This window comes from Hyperolius riggenbachi, chromosome 8, assembly GCF_040937935.1.
Source record: "Hyperolius riggenbachi isolate aHypRig1 chromosome 8, aHypRig1.pri, whole genome shotgun sequence".
Taxonomy (NCBI): Eukaryota; Metazoa; Chordata; class Amphibia; order Anura; family Hyperoliidae; genus Hyperolius; species Hyperolius riggenbachi.
In genome coordinates, this window is record NC_090653.1 from 252,179,152 (window position 1) to 252,200,973 (window position 21,822).

General features: G+C 46.4%; 1 protein-coding gene across 4 annotated transcripts in view; it reads left to right on the forward strand.

The window, feature by feature from the left end:
- LOC137527750 (metabotropic glutamate receptor 6-like) overlaps nucleotides 1–21,822 on the forward strand; it is an 89,637-nt gene that overhangs the window by 22,078 nt on the left and 45,737 nt on the right. For 3 of the 4 annotated variants that reach the window (XM_068248621.1, XM_068248619.1, XM_068248620.1), the window contains exon 2: nucleotides 5,578–6,149. In XM_068248621.1, the coding sequence (XP_068104722.1) occupies nucleotides 5,667–6,149 (483 nt within the window). In that variant the 5' untranslated portion in view covers nucleotides 5,578–5,666. Of the gene's footprint in view, nucleotides 1–5,309; nucleotides 5,368–5,577; nucleotides 6,150–21,822 lie in introns of those variants that run through there. The other variant, XM_068248618.1, reaches the window with a different exon arrangement.

Here is a 21,822-nt window from a genome sequence, read left to right on the forward strand (position 1 = left end):
ATCACAGGAGGCGGAGCAGGACAGTTAGGACAGGAAAGAGGGGGCCAGCTGACACTCTGCAATGCCGCATACCCAGGGCCGGATTTGTACTTTCCAGCGCCCTAGGCCGGCTGTCACCAACCGCCCCCCCATTCTGTCCAATTCAGACTAGTTTGAATGGGTCCTCCTCTGTTTTGCTGCTTTGCCCTGTTCAACAAAGAAGCAGTGCATGCTCTGTCCACTCCATGTAATTTTGCGCTCCTGTCTGCATGCACAGCAGGTGATAGTGTTCTGGGCTTGCATACTTCAGAAATGATGCTCATGTATGAGCAGCACTTGTCAAGTACACATACCCATAACACTCCCTCGGCTCCTGTGCACATGCATACAGGAGTGCAAAATCACAAGGAGCCCCAGTGGACAGCGCTGCTTCTTTGTCCTCTGTGCTCCTTGCTGCTGTCAGAGCCACAAATAGGGGACAGTGCAGCACAATGCAGAGAAGCCCATCCAAAACAGAAGACAGGTAAGTAGAAGGATCCAACACTACACACACTGGCATAGATGTAGTGTAATGCTATGTACATATAATGCAATTTTCTGACAGATTTACTGTCAGGTCGATTATTTCCATCAATTTGCTGCTCACTTTTATGAAAAATCATTCAGAAAATTGATTGGAAAGCAGATCAGACATGTTGGAAATAGTCGATCTGATAGTAAATCTGTCAGAAAATTGCATTGTGTGTACCCAGCATAAGCTCAGGTGTACTTTACACAGTGACAATTTAGCACTTAAGACAGATCTTAAAATCAGTCAGCAGGAAGTTTTGTAACATAATAACACTTTTTATTGGCTAACCAAAAGAAAAACAGCGAGCCTTTGGCTAATGAGCCATACAAGATGTTAGGGCACACAGCTTTATATATACAGTCAGCAGGAGATGCATTGATTGTTTTGTAAATATAAATAAATGTAACACAGTTGTCATTCTGTTTCAAAACATCCTGCTTTCACTGATGGTCAACACAGTACTTTGCTGGCAAAAAAAAGCCAGGAAAGAGTTAAACTAGCACAAAGAATGTTGTTGTCATTCTCTAGGAGGAAAAAAAAGCCATAAAATTAACAGATCTGAGGTCTTTAACAGCACTGACCTATTAGTAATAAATTAACATCAGTCAGGAAGGGGGAGAGCTGCTAATTCCTTCCCGTGAGTGAATGTGTGCTGCATGAAAAAAACTAATCGGAACTCAAGAGTTCTGCTACTTGAGCCGATATATTTTTCTTCTCACAGCAGATTGTTTGTCCCCTCTTATCATACAGGTAACAGCAGATTCTGACTGCCATAATACACACTTTGCACAAGTAAGAGAGATGCAGGGATCTCTGGAATTCAGGCAGACCAGAGCAAAGCAGGAGAGGTGATTTACTTTGACATGTGACCTCTTATCTCTCTAAGTCCTGCGCCCTGCTGATTTTTATCGCCCTAGGCCGTGGCCTCTGTGACCTTCCCAGAAATCCGGCCCTGCGGCATACCTCTCAACTTTTTGAGATGAGAAAGAGGGACACTTAAAGAGACTCTGTAACAAATTTTTCAGCCTTAGTTCTTCTATCCTATAAGTTCCTATGCCTGTTCTAATCTGCTCTGGCTTACTGCAGTCTTTCCTAACTGCACTGTCTCTGTAATAAATCAATGTATCTTTCCTCTGTCCTGTTTGTCGGGCTAAGGCTTGATTGTGTGGAATGTGCAGGGCTGCTTGTGATTGGTAGAAGCGATACACACCCTCTGCAGGCCCCCTGCACACTCTGAATGACTCACACACTATGCTTAGCTGAGCCTATTAGAAGCTGGTTAGTTTGTTTGTAAACACTGCCTAAAACTGTTAATTACAAGCCAGGATTGCAGCAGAGAGTGGCAGAAACAGCACAGAGGGGCACAGGAGAAAATAATGAATAGAATGGTATGCTTTTTATTGTAAGAATATTAGAGTACAGATTCTCTTTAAGCCACACCACTGATCACGCCCCCTTCACACCCTAGTCACGCATACCGTAAAGATTTGATAAGTTGTTTTATAATTCAAACCACACTGGTCTTTTCTGTCCTGGTTTATCTTCCTTCATATTAACATTTTAAAATTAGTAATATAACAATTTAAAGGATGGGAATAAAGTTTAGAGTCAAACAAACACATGTTTTAGTAGAAAAATATATTTATATATTTACATAGAAAGAGGGTCAAAGTCCTGAAAGAGGGACAAATGAGGAGGAAAGAGGGAAAGAGGGACAGGGCTCCCAAAGAGGGACTGTCCCTCCAAAAGACGGACAGTTGAGAGCTATGATGCCGTACACTGATGCGATTGCTCGCAGGGCACTATATTACTGAGGGCTTGGTCTGCGCTAGCTGGGAAAGTGGAAGGAGAGAGGGCGGAGTGGAGTGGCCTGAACGATCTTCCACTGGCTCTGTCTGAAGGAAAGGAGGGACAAGGCCAGGGAGTGCTAAGCTGTTCCGTAAAATTACTGTAAAGGTGGATATCCTGAATAATTTACTGCATTCTACTTTATGTCACTACCGGGCCTCTTCTCAACCCCCCCCCAAGTGTTTTCATTCTCTGTTGTACTTTACATGAACATGTACCGGTATCATGTTATGTTTTTAACCACCTCCTTGTTTTAGTACAGTATATCTACGCTGCTTGAGACATTATTTTAGCTTCAGGGGTGTAGATATTTGCACTCTGCTGTGATTGCCTGCTGTGTATGCGCCTGCTCCCGCATTTGTTCTCATCCCCACCTATTAGTACACTGATTAGTGAATGGGAACATGTGTTATGTAAGGAGCGTGTCTTCCTTAATTACGTGCGCTGCTTACATAGCAATGCACGTAAGTTTAAATGCAGGTGGTCCTGTGATACTTTACTAGCAGCCTCTACTATGTATAGTAACTACGTTAATTAACACAGTAGCGGCCGCTTCACAGGACCACCCACATTTAAAGTTGCGCGCGTTGCTATGTAAGCATCGAGTGTAACTAAGGAAGGCATGCTCCTTACATAGCAACGAGCAATGCTATGTAAGGCGTGCATAGCGGCCACTCCTTCCTGAGCCAATGATTTAGATGCTGCATGGGCCGTAATGAGAATGACAGCTACAGGGGCGCTCAGTGACTCATTTGGGTGGCAGCAATTGCTAAAGCCCAATTCAGAAAAAAAGTTGCTACAACTCGGAGGGCGCAGGGTGAGCCGTCTTCTGGCTTAACCCTACGCTGAAATTTGGCTGCGGCGATTTTAAATGTATGCACAAAAATGTCTACTGAGCATGCTGAGGGACATAAATAAGAAAATTCTATGCAAAAATGCCAAACAATGTTTGCAAACATTCAATGTGAAAAAGCAACAACTGTATGCAATTTTGTAACCCATTTTTTCCCCCATTAAAATCCATTTAGAATAAAATAATTCTTAGCAAAATGTACCACCCAAAGAAAAGAATTGGTGGCGATAAAAAAATAAGATATAGATCGTTTCATTGTGATAAGTAGTAATAAAGATATAGGCAAATGAATGGAAGGAGCACTGAAAGGTGAAAATTGCTCTGGTACAGAAGCGAAAAAAAAACCCCTATGTACTGTAGTGAAGTGGTTAACAACATTTACTCACAAGTAAACACCACACAAAACATCAACTGAAGTGAGGGATATTGAGACTGCCACATTTATTTAGTTTTAAGCAATACTGGTTGCCTGGCTGTCCTGCTGATTCTCTGACTCTGATATTTTTAGACCCTGAACAAGCATGCAGCAGATCAGGTGTTTCTGACATTATTGTCAGATCTGACAGGATTAGCTGCATGCTTGTATAAGGTGTGATTCAGACACTACTGCAGCCAATAGATCAGCAGGGCTGCCAGGCAACTGGCATTGTTTAAAGGATACACGAGGTGACATGTGACATGATGAGATAGACATGGGTATGTACAATGCCTAGCACACAAATAACTATGCTGTATTCCTTTTTTTCTTTCTTGACCGAAAGAGTTAAATATCAGGTATGTAAGTGGCTGACTCAGTCCTGACTTACACAGGAAGTGACTACAGTGTGATCCTCATTGATAAGAAATTCCAACTATAAAACACTTTCCTAGCAGAAAATGGCTTCTGAGAGAAGGAAAGAGATAAAAATGGTCAATAGTTCATAGATTTTAGCTCTTGCATACTTCAATGAATGTGTCATTGAGCAAAAACAATAAAACAGTAAAAACTTAAAAAGTAGATTTAAACATAAAATAAAACTGGGGAATATCTTAAAAAGTAATTTTTAGGAGAAGGAAGATAGATACAATCGTTTATTTAATTTGTTTATTTTCGGGTGTTCTTTAAAAGGAAATAAATATGGCAGCCTCCATATTCTTCTCACTTCTGTGTCCTTTAATTTGCAAAAATGCTTTGCCAGCGGCGTCTCACTAAATGTCTCGCTGCCTGCACTACCGTTTGAGGTTCCCTAAGGTAAACCTTTTATCGCGCCAATGCTGCTTTTATATTCGTTTAACCTGATCTTAACCTCCTGCGAAGCCTGACCTACATATGCCAAACGGCGAATGGCACTTAATTAAGTACTCTACCCTCCTCCAGGCGCAGGTAAAGAAATCCTGAATGGGAAGACAAGTGTCTGCCCTAGGGGGTGTGCGTCCTCTAAAAATACGAGATGAAACGCAAGATAAGTCCGCAGCAACTTTTAGTGCATCAGCTCCTTTTTGTCTTACATCACGTTGGTTTTGTGTTTATGTTGTAATATGTAATATGTTGGCACTTTATAAATAAAATAAATACATTAAATGGCGTATTACATAGGGCATTTTCAGATATTTATGCCTTGCCGCGCCCTTATGCGCATTAAGCAAGTTATTTACACGATTTGTTTCACGTTTGTTTTTTTATCTGAGGAATCTGGGTCTTCTTGTATTTCGTTATTACGCTTAACTGGAGATTTGCGCTGTGTAGTTATGTCATTGCTGTGCTCGCTGAGGGCAGCTGTGTCCAGTTGTTGCCTATATCCTCGCTTAGATGAAAATCCTTGTTGTGTTTTTTATACTGACTTGTATTGATGCTTGATTGTTTTATAGTTGTGTATTATTAGTCTGCTTGTCAAAGGTTGTCTAGTTGTTTTTTTTAGCTAGAACACAAATGAGTCTGAGGACTCTGTGTCAGGGTTGTGCTGTGTGTGGCCTGTGTGTGTATGTGTGCGTGTGTGTCTGGGTTCCCCGCTTGTTCTCTTAGTTATAAATAGGATATAAAGAATAGATGCGGAGATGGCCTGGGGCGGTCTGTCACAGGCAGGACTGGGAGATGGCTGCATGGGCGCTCTGCCCCCTCTTTCTGTATCCTTTGGAGGTTTGAATACATTCATTCCCGTATACTTCCCCCCTCTGTCCTTCCATTTTTCCATCTTTTTGCCCATTCTCTCTGTCCTGTATCTGCTTTTTGCACCGCGGAACTCTGACCGTCATCACCCATCACAACACGTATAACCTTCGAACGTGACTCCTAATTTTATGACCGAAGGCTTATCGTTGTCCCATTTTTCTTGTTCTCTTTCCGCAGACAGCTCCAGGTCGTATGTTTCTGGACACAGCCTGAATGACAGAGTCTACCGACCCATCAGTCCTCCCTCGAGAGGATCTCCAAAAGGCATGGGACCTCCTCCGTCTCCCAGAACCCTCTTCCTCTTCATCCTCCTGCAGAGGGGAGTGGAGTCCCAGCAGAATGCTCAGCCTCACTCGATTAAGATAGATGGGGACATCACTCTGGGGGGCCTGTTCCCGGTCCACGCCAAGGGCCCAGCGGGGGTACCATGCGGTGAAGTGAAGAAGGAAGCCGGGGTGCATCGAATGGAGGCTATGTTGTATGCCCTGGATCAAATTAACGGGGACCCCGAGCTGCTTCCTAACCTGACCCTTGGGGCTCGTCTTCTGGACACCTGCTCCCGGGACACCTACGCTCTGGAACAGTCTCTCACTTTTGTCCAAGCCTTGATCCAGAAGGACACCTCAGACATTCGCTGTTCTAATGGAGAGCCTGCCATGTTCACCCGCCCGGAGAAAGTCGTTGGAGTGATCGGGGCCTCGGCAAGTTCAGTCTCCATCATGGTGGCCAACGTGCTGAGACTCTTTGCAGTAAGATGGTCTTCTCTGTATTTCTTTCAACTTCTAGCTGAAAGCATTCTAGCCATTGGGGAAAGTATACCTGATTTGCTGCCACCTTCTCATGCTGTGATATTACTTTTGCTTCTAGTAATACTTTTTATAGGCTGACGCCAGCTATAGGTGGCATGTATAGATGAGTCATTAATTGGATTCTTATATCTCCCTTGGGTACTCCAGCTGTGAGATCTTCCCAGTCCTTACCATAGTCCTGCCCATCTAGGACTTTTGGGTGTGTCTATCTGTTGTGTATTCCATGTTCTAAGATAAATAGGAGGTCCAACAGACCCCTTGCGATGGCCAAGATCTGCAAAGATCTTATTACTGGAGTCCCTGAGATACAAGGAACCATTGGGTGGAGAACTCCTTGCGCATTTACTGGTGACCAGGAAGGCGGTAAGTGTTATGTAATAATTTATATTTTCTCTAAGTGAACCTGTGGCGAGAGGGCAATGGAGGCTGCCATATTTATTATCTTCTGAACAGTACCAGTTGCCTGGCATCAGTAGTGTCTGAGTCACAACTCTGTAACAGGTTTTTTGGCTAATCCAATCAGACTTGAGTCAGAGCAGCACCTGATCTGCACGCTTGTTCAGGGTCTATGGCTAGAAGAATCAGAGACACATGATCAGGGGACAGCCAGGCAACCTGCATTGTTTAAAAGGAAATAGGTACTGAAGCCTCCATATCACTCACTATCAGGATTCCTTTAGTTTTGTGTGGGTCTCAACTCTGAATTTGTCCATATCAGCGCTCTTCTGTATTTATTCTTCTTTGAGGGAATTGACTAAAAGCCTGCAGTGGAAGACCCCCAAAAGCACAGATGAAAACATATATCGACAACATCCAAGTCAGATCTTCTGAAAACTGTAATGGGGATTAGTGCAACTGGTTAGATTACACTGAACTCAAGATAGTAGTCATCACTTAATGCTCAACCCAACCCAAAGGCAAAGCAATTATGCTGATTACTGTAGATTATAAGAATGAACTTTGGAGCAAATGTTTCCGATTCAAAAACCCATTGTGCAGCCTTTCTTGCCCTGGAAGTCAGAGTAGTTGAAATGCCGGCCAGATGTTGCTCAGAGAGTGTGTGAGGTAATAGAGGGAAAGAGCGCATACCTCCTCCACTGTGTTAACAACTCACGCTTCTCTCATACATAATACAACAACATTTGTAAAGCGCTTTTCTCCCAGCGGATTTAAAGCACATAGATATGTCTCAGATTAATACAGGGTTGCAGGCTGGGTTGTGTTACAGAGGAAATTGTCAGGTGTTATTAAATGCCATGCTGAGAGGTAGCTTTTCAGCTTGAACTTAAATGCTTCCAGGGATGGAGATGTCTTGATTGGGTGTGGCAAAGTGTAGGGGCAGCATGACAGAAGGCTCTGTCTCCAAAGATTTAGAGGTGGACTCTGGGGGTGACCAAGTTATTAGATCCTTTTGATCTAAGCTTGTGGGGGGTGCCATGCAGTTGCAACAAGTCTTTCAGGTATCCATCCAGGGCCCAGATTGTGCAAGGTTTTGAATGTCAGTAAGCCAATCTTAAACAGAATTCTTCATGTTATTGGTAGCCAGTGGAGTGAGTGAAGGGTTGGTGTTATGTGGCAATGGCAAGGTTGGCTTGTTAACAGTCTTGCGACAGCATTCAGTACTAATTGCAGGTGGTGCAGGTCTTTGCTTGGAAGGCCTGTACAGAGAACATGAAAACTTCTCAGCGCGTTAAAGTCATATACTTCCAATGTACAGTCCTGTTCTGCATTATCAGTTAGCTCCAGTGATTTCTTTCAACCAGCATTGTCAGTTAGCATAAAAAACAAAGGGGGGGGGGGCAGGGACATAACTTAACCATTACAGCTCCCCCATAAAATTAGTCAGCACCCCAACATTGTTTTGTGTGTGCTGCTGCCCTTCCTTACCCAGCTAGTGTGCAGCTACGAAAGGTCCTTCCCAGAGCCTGATCATCCACAAAGCATCTGGGCAGGTGCCTAGGGCCTGATGGGTTTCCAGGGGCCTGGCTGGCACCTCCTCTGATCCTTTCTACCGCCTCACTTCACCTGAAAAGCCATGTGATAAGTACGGGGAGCCAAATCTGCTATGTTGCCTAGGCCTCATTTAACCTAAGTCATCTCTTGACTTGGCAGTCAATCAACTATCCAATTCGAAAATGATTATCGAATTGGATGAATATTGCTGCCGCCAAGAGCATGCCCAACCAATGATGCAACTCATTTTGGGCCAAAATCAGTCGCACATATCAATCGGCAGGCCCGTTTCTAGGGCCATGCGGCCCGTGCAGGCGTCCTGAGCGCTGAAGGAGTGTGGGTGCTGTAATGGAGGGGGGAGTCAGCCGCGGGGAGGGCAGCCCGACCTCTCCCTCCCTTCCTCTCCGTGGGCTGCCCTCCGTGCTCCCCACTCCGAGTGTGACTGCAGGGAAGCGCTGCGTACAGAGCGCAACTTACCTCCCTGGTTCCAATCACCGCCGGTCTCCTCTTCTCTTCATAGCCGCTAATACACACGCTGCTTCCTGTTTAGCCAGAAGCAGTGTGTGTATCAGCGGCTGTGAGGAGAAGACAGAAGAAGAGACCGGTGGCGATTGCCCTCCCCACAGCTGATTCCCCCCTCCATACTGGGGGGCACCTACCTAATCTAACCCCACTGGGAGGCACCTACCTAATCTAACCACACTGGGGGGGGGGGGGGCACCTACCTAATCTAACCTATACTGGGGGGCACCTACCTAATCTAACCTATACTGGGGGGCACCTACCTAATCTAACCCCACTGGGGGGCACCTACCTAATGTAACCTATACTGGAGGGCCCCTACCTATCTAACCTGTATTGGGGGCACCTACCTACCTAGCCTATACTGGTGGTAACTATACTGGCTATCTATATTGGAGGCACCTACCTAACTAACCTATACTGGGGGCACCTACCTATCTAACCTATGCTGGGGGCAACTATTCTGACTCCCTATATTAGAGGCACCCACCTAGCTAACCTGTACTGGGGGCACCTACCTATCTAACCTATACCGGGGGCACCTGCCTATCTAACCTATACTGGGGGGAACTATACCGGCTACCTATACTGGAGGCACCTACCTGGCTAGCCTATACTGGGGGCAACTATACTGAGGCCCCTATGCCTGGCTACCTATACTATGCCTGGCTACCTATACTGGGGGGACCTATAGCTGGCTACCTATACTGAGTGCAACTAGACCTGGCTAACCTATACTGCGGGCATGTATACCTGGCTTCGGGGGGGAGGGGGGGATTCGGCGCAATTTTTTACCAATTAAATCAGGGACTGCGTCATAGCTACAGCTGATATACACTGCCTGAGTACTCCTGCGTCTGCCCGCGAGAATCGGGGATTGCTTCATAGTTACACAGTGAAGTCCCATTCTTTCCCTTGCGTTCTCTGCAGTACCACTAGTAGTGAGAGACGGTCACCCATTGGTTGCTGCAGGAACCACCCTCCATTAGGAATCAGCCTGATTCTTATTGGAGGGTCGTTCCTGAAGCAAATAAATGGGTGACCGTCTCTCACTACTAGTGGTACTGCAGAGAGCGCGAGGGAAAGAACAGGACTGCACTGTGTATATAACTATGATGCAATCCCCGATTGTTTACTGCGGGCAGACGCAGGAGTACTCAGGCAGTGTATATCAGCTGTAGCTATGACGCAATCCCCGATCCCTCTCCTCATGACACCGCAGCCCTCATAATCCCTGATCTTCCCTGATCCTCCTCAGCAACATTCCAGCTCCTCACTTTTCCTCTCCCTGACAGTTTGCCACTGCTCTGGCCACAGAAACTCAGGGGACAGTGACATCACTCCTGTTCTCAAAATTGTGTTCCAGTCCAGAGGCTCCTGATACATTTAAAGCGACAGCACTTGTAGGTACCTTTGCATTATCAGATAAGCAAAGCCCAAAACCAAGTGTCTTAGCATGCATGACCACTAAGTGCACCTTGACAAAGAGCACCTGTCTTAGAAGTGGCTGCAGGTAGAGCCTCCTGATAAATTTAAAGTGACAGCACATGCTGATAATTTTGCATAATCAGATATTGCAAGGCCCAAAACCAAGTGTCTTAGCATGGCCCAAAGATCACCTGTCTTAGAAGTGGCTGCAGGTAAAGCCTCCTGATGCATTCAAAGTGACAGCATGTGCAGGGACCTTTGCATTATCGGATATTGCAAAGCCCAAGTGTCTCAACATGACCGCTTAGTGCATCATGGCAAAGCGCACCTGTCTTAGAAGTTACTGCAGATAGAGCCTCCTGATACATTTAAAGCGACAGCACGCGCAGGGACCTTTGCATTATCAGTAATTGCAATCAGTAATTGCAATCAATGAGTGACTTTCCTGAGTTTAATCATTACCTAAATGTGCAGAATTACTATTAGAAACAAAATTACGTCCATTTTCGTAACTAAAATATCTTTGTTTCTATAGAAAACATGAAATTACGAAATTTCGTGTTAAACACGAATTGGCGCCGAAATGGGAAATTACGAAACCGAAATGTCGCTTACGGAATTCCGAATTACAGTTTGTATGGCAATTACGAAATTAGCAATTCGTGTCGTAGCAGCAAAATTCCCGTCCGTAATTAAGGAAACACGAACTTACGAAAATTTCAGCTCAACACTACACTTGTGGTGTGCGTTTTCCCCGCTGCATCACACCGCAACGCACAAAGCCACAAACATATGACCCTGTCGCAGAGTGTGCCGCAGCATAGACAGTTGTTCTATACTGTCTTCATTTACGCGTAGTCCTCTTTGTGCAGATAACCGTTATCAGCAAACGCTAGTCAATCAAGATTCATTGTACTATGAAGGTGCCAACGCAACTACCGATTTTGTGGCCCAGTCAACTATCCGTTTCAATAATTTTATTGAATCAGATAAAAACCAGCAAGCATGTCCGATCGATTATTTCAGGCCAAAATCGATAAATTGCTAGAATGCCTTGATGGGACATGCTGGAAAGATCTCAGTCGTAAATGCATGATCTGATGAGTGGTGGTAACAGCGTAACAGGGATACAGAGGCGCCAGAAGAATAAAAATGTCTAACAAGTTTACCATTTACAGTGGAGGCAGTGGTGGACTTATCTCCTCCAAACAGACACAAGATATGCCAACAAAGTTTAGCAAAACAAATTTATTTACATACTCCAGGGGAAAATGCAATGCGTTTCGCACGTATGACCCCGCTTCATCAGGCAATAGGTAGGAGTAGGTACAGTGCAGGTCTGTAGCTGAGCCAAGTGCCTGGTGGACTGGTGTCATCCCCTTTTTTCCTGATCTACAGAGAGCGACTTCTTAATCCTGAGTGGGGTTAGGTCTAATATCCCCACCCTCTATTACAGTGGTTGCCTGCGAGGTATCCCTGCTTTGTGAGTATATTTGTGTTTACTCTACCAATTTCATCCCATATTACCAGTACATACTACACTATCTGGCTCATGGTGTCCCTATCTTTGTGGTGGTAACAGCGTTCAATATTGCAATAAGCACAATGCATGCTCTCGCCCGCTGCCCAACCCCCCCCCCCCCTTCCCCAAAGTGCTAAGTGGAGCTGTTGTTCAAGAAAGTAAACTTTTAAAGTAGCGCTAAGAAGCTTGCCTATAGTTACAATACATCAGACTAGACGGAACTCTGATCAATTTGTCAGGCTGGGAGACTTTTCTAGCACGATATGACAGATTGCTGCAAGACCAGATGTCTCCGCGGTAATATGTCACACTGGATATAGATACAGCTTTTCATTGCAGACATTCTTACACACACACACATCACAGCCACTCTCAATCTTCCCCATGTCAGGATGATATCTAGAGATGTCCTAATCAACATTGATAAAGGGACCTGGGCTAAGTACAACTCAGAAGAAAATCTAATGCCACGATCCGATGCGCACCTTACTAAGTAGCATACATAAGCAGTTACGCACCGGTACACAGAGTCTGCAAACAAACGCCAATTATCTATAATACTAAACGGCACTTAGTTGTAATTATGCATGGCATGAACGCATCTGCGGGCAGCAGACTCTGGTGCGATTGCAGGCTTTGGGCGGAAGGGGTTCTGCAGCGGTTAAGGTGTGCGATTCTTTTGAGAACCGGTGGGACCGCAGTCTAATCCTCTTATTATCTGTATGTTGTCAGGGGTATTTTTGGTTTGGCATCTCATTGAATTACACACTTGGAACAAATAGGCAGGCTGAGAATTCTCATACCAATGTCTGCTTACTTGCTTTACACCAGTGACTGACTGCTTAAAGGGAACCTTAACTGAACGGGGGGTAAAGAGTTTTACTTACCTGGGGCTATTACCAGCCCTCTACAGCAGTCCTGTGCCCTCGGCGCCACTCTGGAATCCTCTGGTCCCCCGCTGTCACTTAGTTTCGTTTTTGACGACTCACCAGTCGCCGGCCGCCATGCGTATTATTGGACGCATTCACCAATGCAATTAGCGCTAATGCGGACTGCAACGCGTACAAAAATACGCGTTGCCGCATATCTACGTGTGCGGAATGCGGCAACGCGTATTTTTGTACGTTTTGCGGTCCGCAATAGCGCTAATTGCATTGGTGAATGCGTCCAATAATACGCATGGCTGCCGGCGACTGGTGAGTCGTCAAAAACGAAACTAAGTGACAGCGGGGGACCAGAGGATTCCAGAGCGGCGCCGAGGGCACAGGACTGCTGTAGGGGGCTGGTAATAGCCCCAGGTAAGTAAAACTCTTTACCCCCGTTCAGTTGAGGTTCCCTTTAAAGGGACTCTAAGCAGTGCGAAAAAAAAACTAAATCTGGACTTACCTTGGGCTTCTTTCAGCCTCCTGTAGCCTTCGAGGTCCCTCTGCGTCCTCTTGTTCCGTTCTGCGGTCCCACTGGCGGCTCCAGTAACACGCCGGTCGCCGTAAGAGTCCTGCGCATGCTTAGAGAGGTGTGCATGTGCGTGCAGGACTCTTACAGGGACTGGTGTGATGACGCAACGGGGGAGGGGGGGGCAGCCTTCAGCCAAAGTCGCCAGATAACTGGAGCAGCCAGCGGGACCACGGAAGGGACCAAGAGGATGCCGGGGACCTTTGGGTGGGCTACGGGGAGCTGGAGGAAGCCCCAGGTAAGTCCAGATTTTTTTCTCTCACTGCTCTGGGTCCCTTTTCAGTATACCCAAGGAGAACCACAGGTACCAAGATGAATACTTACCTAAGGAGGGGGAATCCTCTGGATCCTATAGAGGCTTCATACACCATCCTCCGATCCACCGTTGCTGAGCACGGACTCCCTGACCGTTAGCGACAAGGGCTTTTCAGTAATCACATAGGGGCCACGCGCATACCTCCCAACTTTTGGTGACAAAGAGGGACACTTCCCCAAGCCTCTGCCACACCTTTAGCCACACCCCTATTTTACATGCAACGCACCCTCTCCCGCACTGTGCCTGCATATTACGTAATCAAATAGTCACACGCCTCCAAGAGGCCCACGCTCCTCATTCACGCATGGCTCCGTGTTCCTGCGCTGCCGCGGTTGTACTTTCGCAGGTGCAGCATGTGCCTGAAGAGGAGTACGGCCCGATGTTAAAGAGAACCAGAGATGAAGCAACCTCATGTATTTTACCTTATAAATCAGTGGGAACATGACAGTAAACACCTAATCTGCTCTTTGTTACATTGTTCTCTGTTTAATTTGCCTGTTATCACCTCTAAGATAAGAATCCCGACTAAGCAGTTGGTCTGGCTTTGCTACAGAATAATTATAGCTGAGACTGTGTTCTTTGCTGTCTTCAAGTCCAAGCCTGCCCCCTGCTGGCTTTGCTCAGGAATCATTATAGCTGAGTCATTATAGCAAAGCCAGAATCAATGCTCAGTCCGGGATTCTTATCTCAGCTAGATAACAGACACTTTTAGCAGTGAGGATGGAACAGAGAGCATGGTAAATGTTTTCTCTAATGTTCCCACTGATTTCTATGGTAAAATACACAAGGGTGCTTCGTCTCTGGTTCACTTTAAGGAGGGTCCGGGCAGCAGCGGAGGAACAGGGGGAAGTGTGGGAAGTCTCAAGAGGATACAGGCTTTCCTCTTCTTAGGTAAGTATTTACTTTTTTTTTATCTTTGTAACACTTCATGTTCTCTTTGATGCTCCGCCCCCATCCCTTCGCACAACAAAAAACGGCATTCATATGACCTTGCAGCAGAAAGCGCCGATAGGGTCATGTGCATATCTCTGCTACCACCTGGCCTACTCTCTGCAGGACAGGAAGTACATCACTGGGATTCCCGGGTTTCCCCATCATATTTGCATCATTTTGCGCATGCATGGCGCACCGCCGACGTCCACATATTTAAAATCCCTGCTCTGCCCATAGACTTGAAGAGAAACCGTAACCAAGAATTGAACTTCATCCCAATCAGTAGCTGATACCCCCATTTACATGAGAATTCTATTCCTTTTCACAAACGGATCATCAGGGGGCTCTGTAAGACTGATATTGTGGTGAAACCCTTCCCACAGGAAACTGTCATGACCATGGCCCTGACAGTTTCCTGTCTGTGTACCTCATTGCATTGTGGGAAATAACAGCTGTTTACAGCTATTTCCAACAGCCAGAAAAGCAAGCAGCATCTCCTTTCACTGACATCACCTGCCAGCAGTAAAAATGTCACCATGTGATAAATGTCAGAATGTAAATCATGGAGAGGAAAGCTTTTACAATGACTAAATCATTTATACATAATTATTGTAAAAATGAAGCACTTTTTTAAATTACATTATTTTCACTGGAGTTCCTCTTTAAATGACTTCTGCCGACTCTGCGTCGCCATGGAAGTCCAATGGTAACGCACAGTTGACTTTGCGGTGGGTCGGCGGCCAATCAGGACCCTCTAGTGCAACGCAGTGTGGTAAGTGTGCTAGGCCCCATTGCCTTGGATTGTCGTTGTGTTACTCTGCGATAAAACAGGGTAGCGCAATGCACACTTACAAGGCAAGTGTAAAAGGTACCTAAAGAGAAATTGTATTTTTGTTCTGACATTACCAAAGCATTTGCTGATGATGCACAAGTTGTTTTGTCATTTAAAGTTATTACACCTTATTCTTCCAATTTGTTGCCAGATAAGGCAGGGAACACACTTTCAGCATTCACACGTATTTTGCCACCCTACAGAAAATGTGGACCACCACACCTGTAGTTTAAAGGATACCCGAAGTGACATGTGACATGATGAGATAGACATCTGTATGTACAGTGCCTAACACACGGGTCAGGAACCTTTTTGGCTGAGAGAGCCATAAACGCCACATATTTTAAAATGTATTTTCGTGAGAGACATACATATGAAGGATCTGCTCCTATGGTGTTTTATCTGCTGAGGATACGGCTGGGAACGTCCTACCTACATACATTAAGCGCTGCTGCTGTCTTACAATTTGGACGGCAGAGAGTAAGGTGAGAGGCCACGTATGATCTGGTGGATATCTGCATGCCATTGGGAGAGTGTATATGGTGGTGCTGGTTTTGCTGTCTGTGGCTTGGCAGCTATTTCACATGGTGAGGACCTGTATAATCTTATGAGTCGTGGTGGACACACAGAGGATATACCGGTAGTTTACAGCACTGGGTGTTGTGGAAAAGGCACTAATTTGATACAGTATCACACTATGTGTTTTTTTCTTTTTTTCTGTTGAGTGATACACTATTAAGAAGAGTGGATATACATGTGAGCGCAGCATTCTGAAGAAGGACATTATAGCATTGCAAACCATGCCTAAGAATTTACAAAACTGCCCTGAAAGAGCAACTTTATCAAAAGATAGTTATTGGGGGGGGGGGGAGGGGGATAAATCAATACATCAAAAGGTGAGAAGTTAAAACATAGAAGATACAGTAGATAAAGAAGTTATGAATATTCACAGTCATAGCCGGCTTCCAAGGGGGCGCCTATAGCTGGTTGCCTATACTGAGGGCATCTACACCTGATTTCCTATACTGGGGGCACCTATAGCTGGCTACCTATACTGGGGGCACCTATACCTGGCTACCTATACTGGGTGCACCCATAGCTGGCTACCTATACTGGGGCACCTATAGCTGGCTACTTTTACTGAGGGCACCAACACCTGGCTACCTATACTGGAGGCACCTATGCCTGGCTACCTATACTGGGGGCACCTATAGCTGGCTACCTATACTGGGGGCACCTATAGCTGGCTACTTTTACTGAGGGCACCAACACCTGGCTACCTATACTGGAGGCACCTATGCCTGGCTACCTATACTGGGGGCACCTATAGCTGGCTACCTATACTGGGGGCACCTATAGCTGGCTACTTTTACTGAGGGCACCAACACCTGGCTACCTATACTGGAGGCACCTATGCCTGGCTACCTATGGGGGGGATGGAGACCTTCAACTGACTTTCTATACTGGGGGCACCTGTACTTGGCAACCTATATTGAGGGCACCTACACATGAGATCCTATACTGGGGGCACCTATACCTGGCTACCTACCTATACTGAGTCTGGGGGCTTTTTTTTTGGCGGGGCGCACTGCGGCATAACGCGTGGTGCAAATTTTCGGTGCTGTGCTATCATTCTAAATGGGTGAGGGGGCGGCTAACTGTCCCACTGATTATTTTTAATAATATTCCTGAAATGTTCTAGCCTTTATTTTTAAGTGTATTCAGAATAATGCACTCTTTCCATCCATTCGTGGTTAGTAATAGTATTTTTTTCTATTAAACATATCATCACAACATCAAAAAGGTTGGAAACCACTGTCCTAGGAGATACTGTATCTCAGGAGAAAAGGTGGATTGCGTATGGGCCTGTGTGTGCGCACATGGGAAGATGATGAAAGGTGGGGGGCACAAAAATCAGGTTTTGCTCAGGGCGCTGTGAAACCTAAGGCCGGCCCTGTTCGCAGTGTAATTCATTATGTTTGATCCACCTTGAGCCTGCCGGTAATCAACTTAACTGCTGGCGGACAAGGGGAAAAAAAGCCTGGATAGCACCAACTGTGATTATCTATAAACTTACCCACCAACTATATGATTATTGTTCAAAAAAGGGTTTGTTTTGTAACTATTTGAATGCATCTGGACTCAGCAGGGGGAGCCTTTTTATTTTGGACACACAGTTGATCCCTTTTTTATTGCCTGAGGAAGCCAGCTATAGAGCCATCAGCCATGAAATGCGTTGCAACATTTTTGGAGTGAACAATACATTTAGTTTTGTCTAATACTGACATACAGTAGTGAGTCTTCAACAGAGAGGCAAGTCCACCACTGTCTCCCTTTTTAACCTGTTTTCAATACATTTTATCCTGCATTGGCACCTCCGATTCGTAAATAGGATACAAGGGTGGGCCAGAAGGGTGAAAGAGGCGTGTTTTATGGGCACAGTGCAATCCCTTCTTCCATACCGCTCTCATAAACAGGTAGACAGGGAGAGCTGACCAATCCGCTTAGGAAAAGTTGACCAATCCAACCAGTCAATACTGTTATATACTGGGTACCACATACAGTACAGCACCTGTATCCAGGGGCGTAGCAATAGGGGGTGCAGAGGTAGCGACCGCATCGGGGCACTTGGGCCAGAGGGGCCCCGAAGTGCCCTCCCTCAACTACAGTATTAGCTCTCTATTGGTCCTGTGCTCATAATAATCACTTCTATAGATACTTTGAATAGTGGTAATCATTAACAAACTGTTCCCCATCCCCTTCTTGCTCCTCTGACACTGTAGTTGCCATTGGCAGGTTTTGGTGCGCCGTATCAATTGCTATGTATAGAGTGCTTGGGGGGCCCCATTGTAAAACTTGCATCGGGGCCCACAGCTTCTTAGCTACGCCACTGCCTGTATCTGTTCATACATAGCACCAGCAGGGCCAGATTTGCAATCTTTACTGCCCAAGGCCACTGTCACCAGCCGCCCCCCTTCATTATAGGTAGCGATATGCACCTTCCCTCCAGTATAGGTAGTTAGATGTCCCCTCCCCCCTTCCCTCTAGTATCGGTAGCCAGATGATTACCTTAATCCCTCCTTTTCCCGACCCCTCTTCAGTACAGGTAGCCAGCTTGTCTTCACACTGCAGCAGCCATCAGTGTCACTCATTTCTCCGCTCATCTCCAGTGCAGAAGCTTCCTCTTCCTTTCCGTCTCCAATGCTGCCCAAGTCCATAGCCGCTGGCCACAATGCAAGCATGCACAGAGAGCAAGGTGGCCGCTCCACAGGTGGCTAACAGCAGAGTACGGCAGTCAGACGCTCGCCTGATCTCCCTGCATCGCAGCATTTGCAAGCTTACAAATGTTGCATCAGTTTAGCCTGCTGCTTTGGTGCCCTTGCTACTGTGTTGCCCTAGGCCATGGCCTAGGAGGCCTTGGCCTAAATCCAGCCCTGAGCACCAGTATATTATGTTTTTTAATTTTTATTTGGTGTGCACTGGAAGAGGGGTAGTCTTATACGGCGAGTATATTCCAAACTCTATGCTTTAACTGGAAAAGTTGCGGGGTCATCTTATACACCCAGTCGTCTTATACGCCGGAATATGCGGTACTAAATATGACGCTTTACTAAAGGTGCATACTTAGATCCAATTTTGATTGGCCAATGATTGGCTAATTCTACCACCTCCATGTCGTATGAGAGCTTATCTGCAAAATCTGCTCATAGTATAAAAAATATCTGGTGACCTTCATGGTACTACATAGGGGTGGTAAAATTGGTCAGTTATTGTCCAATCCAAATTGAAAGTGTGTACCAGGCTTAAGGCTTTATGTACAAAATGGGGATACAATCTAGAACTTGCAGTTTTGAAAGCACGTCAGCAATCTTCATTCCCATGATGACAGGTCCCCTTACTTCCACTTGTGGTGCACTGACAATTGAATCAGCAGACTAGCATCTGTGTTGTGGGGGATTATAAAGGCTGATATTGTTGTCTGATTTCCTGTTCATCTGTTCATATAAGCAGAAGAGATTGTGGACACGCTTGGTGTTTCCTCTCACTAATGGAGATATCTCACAGCAGTGAATGTGTGGTCTGATGAGTATTGATCACAGCAGAATCATCCACCAGGCAACCTAGGCAGGAGCCCGGGGCCTAGTGGGTGTGAGGGGGCTTGTCTGCCACCTTCTCTGACCTCTCTTTCCACATCATATTACCAAAATGACAACAAAGGGGTTGGTAACTTTACCACCTTATCTAGGGCCACATTACATCTTAATACGTCTCTGGTACTGATTGGTTCCAGACTGTGGTGGCAAAACAATAGACCCTGCAAAGGAGGCAGCTGCAGGGGGGCCCAGAAGCCACAGGGGGCTTAACCACTTAACGACTGCCTAACGCCGATAGGCGTCGGCGGGTCGTTAGTGGTATAGCATGGAAACGGCCGCTCCATGTCAGTTCACGGAGGGTGCCTCCGTGAACAGTGTGCGAGCCGCCCGATCGCGGCTTGCACGCATAATGTAAACACGCGGGGAAGAAAGACGGAGATCGGCGATCCCCGGCCTCTGATTGGCCGGGGATCCCCGGGATCTGATAGGCAGAAGCCTATCCTATCAGGCACAGGACGGATATCCGTCCTGCGCCGCTCAGAGGGGAAGGGAGAGGGAGGGAACGGAGATGAGGCCAGAAAACGCGGCGGAGGGGGGCTTTGAGGAGCCCCCCCCCGCAAATCAATATAAGCCGGCGGCCATCAGACCCCCCCTGCAGGACATCCCCCTAGTGGGGAAAAAAGGGGGGGGGGGAAGTCTGATCGCCCTGGCACATACCTGATCGGTGCTGCGGGCTGTAGAACCCACACAGCACCGATCACTGAAAAATGCCCTGGTCCTTAAGTGGGGGGAAAAGTTTATTTTCCCTGTCCTGAGAGACAACTAAGGGCACAGAGAGAAAAAAAATTCTGGTCTCTGCACAATTGTCCTAATGACTGCATCTGCTCAGCCACTGATAACGAACCTTACAAAGTTTTGTTGACAAAGATTTGTAGACAGTCTTTATTCAGTGTGCAGCAGGCTCTTGTGTACAGCCCCCAGCCCCCAACCTCTATACCCCTCCCCAAGCGCTCTGTACTGTAGTGATGCTGAAGCAGTTTGCAGAGCTAATTCTGCCGCCATCGTAGGTGGACAGAGTGATTGTAAAATGCAGAGGCTGGTAGCACACTCGTCTGTCAGTTTTCTGTATGCATTTTCTGCACACCTTGGGCCTGATTCACAAAGCGGTGCAAACTGTTTGCACGCCAGTGAAAAGCCCTTTATCACACCTAAACTCTGTTTAGGCGTGATAAGAAGCAACTCACGCGAAATTCCCGCGCGCGGTGCGACCATTAAACCCTATGGGCGCTGCGCGCGGAATTGCGCAATTGCACGCACAAAACTTTGCGCGCGATAAACAGCACAAAGCGGTGCTAACTCAGCGGTGCAAAGGTTATCACGCCTAAAGTCTTTTAGGCGTGATAACTGAGCTATCATCGCTTTGTGAATCAGGCCCCATGTATCTATCTGTCACGGACGGTTGGACGCGTCCTGTAACCGCCCGTGAAGTAAAGCGATCGCACCCAATTCTCTCCATCGATTGCGCTTCAAATCGATACAATCTGGGTTGAGTGTGTAGGGGCAGCTGAAGTCTTCTCTCAGCAGAGAGATAGCACCAGCCCAACTGCTGGATGGCTCTTTTGATATGCTAATGAGCCTGGGCCCAGAGAGTCCCTGGCTTCAAGCTGTGCTGATGGCCCATCCATCAGGTATAGACCATGACAGAAGCAATCTAGTTGGGAGAAAAGCCAGACCCTCCGGCTCCCTCCCAGCAGGGGAGCTGACACCTAGCTAGCTGCCCCAAACTTCAAAGAGCCTTTGCCTGGGAATGACATGCTATCAATCCCAACTGTAGATCATATTCCATAAACGGCTATATGTATCATATTTTCTGTGTTGCCAGGCTGGCAGACCCTCCAAACTAACAGAGCATGTAGGGCCCGGTCTAGCGTTGGTTCTGAGAACATTTCAGAACCTTCTGAGGTAAAGACTGCCCGTTAGGCAGTTCAACAGTGCCCTAATGATACCACAGGGGTCCCACCCCTCATGTTTGGTATCAGGCTGCTGGGTACATCGAGGCAGACCTGAAAATATTAGTAAATCTGCCCTGACCTGTACGGTTCTGTGAGATAGAGCCCATATATGGTTAAGGTATGATTTCTGGTTCCCAGGACAAGGGGAGGACTCATCTCATGTTCTAAGGGGGTGTGTGGGCCCGCCCTCACTCCCTCCTACTGAATCAGGGGCATAAGAATGGCAGAGGAGCCAAACTCAGTGTCCTCCACCCTGAAAACATCTTGAACTCATCGGTGCCAGCTTGAGGATATGCTGGCATCCACCTGGTCTGAACTCTGAACTTTGATTGAAACCCAGAACTCTGATTTTTCCCACAAAAAGGACATCTTTCCAGGAACTAAGTATTTTTCTCCCTTCTTTTATTTTTTATACTGGCTATTACTGTTTTAATAATTGTTGATTTTAATAATTGTCTGTATATATTAATTATTTATATTGCGTGAATAAACGACTTTCTCCAAGTCATTCACTGTCCGCTACCCTGCTTATCAGCACACACAGAACTG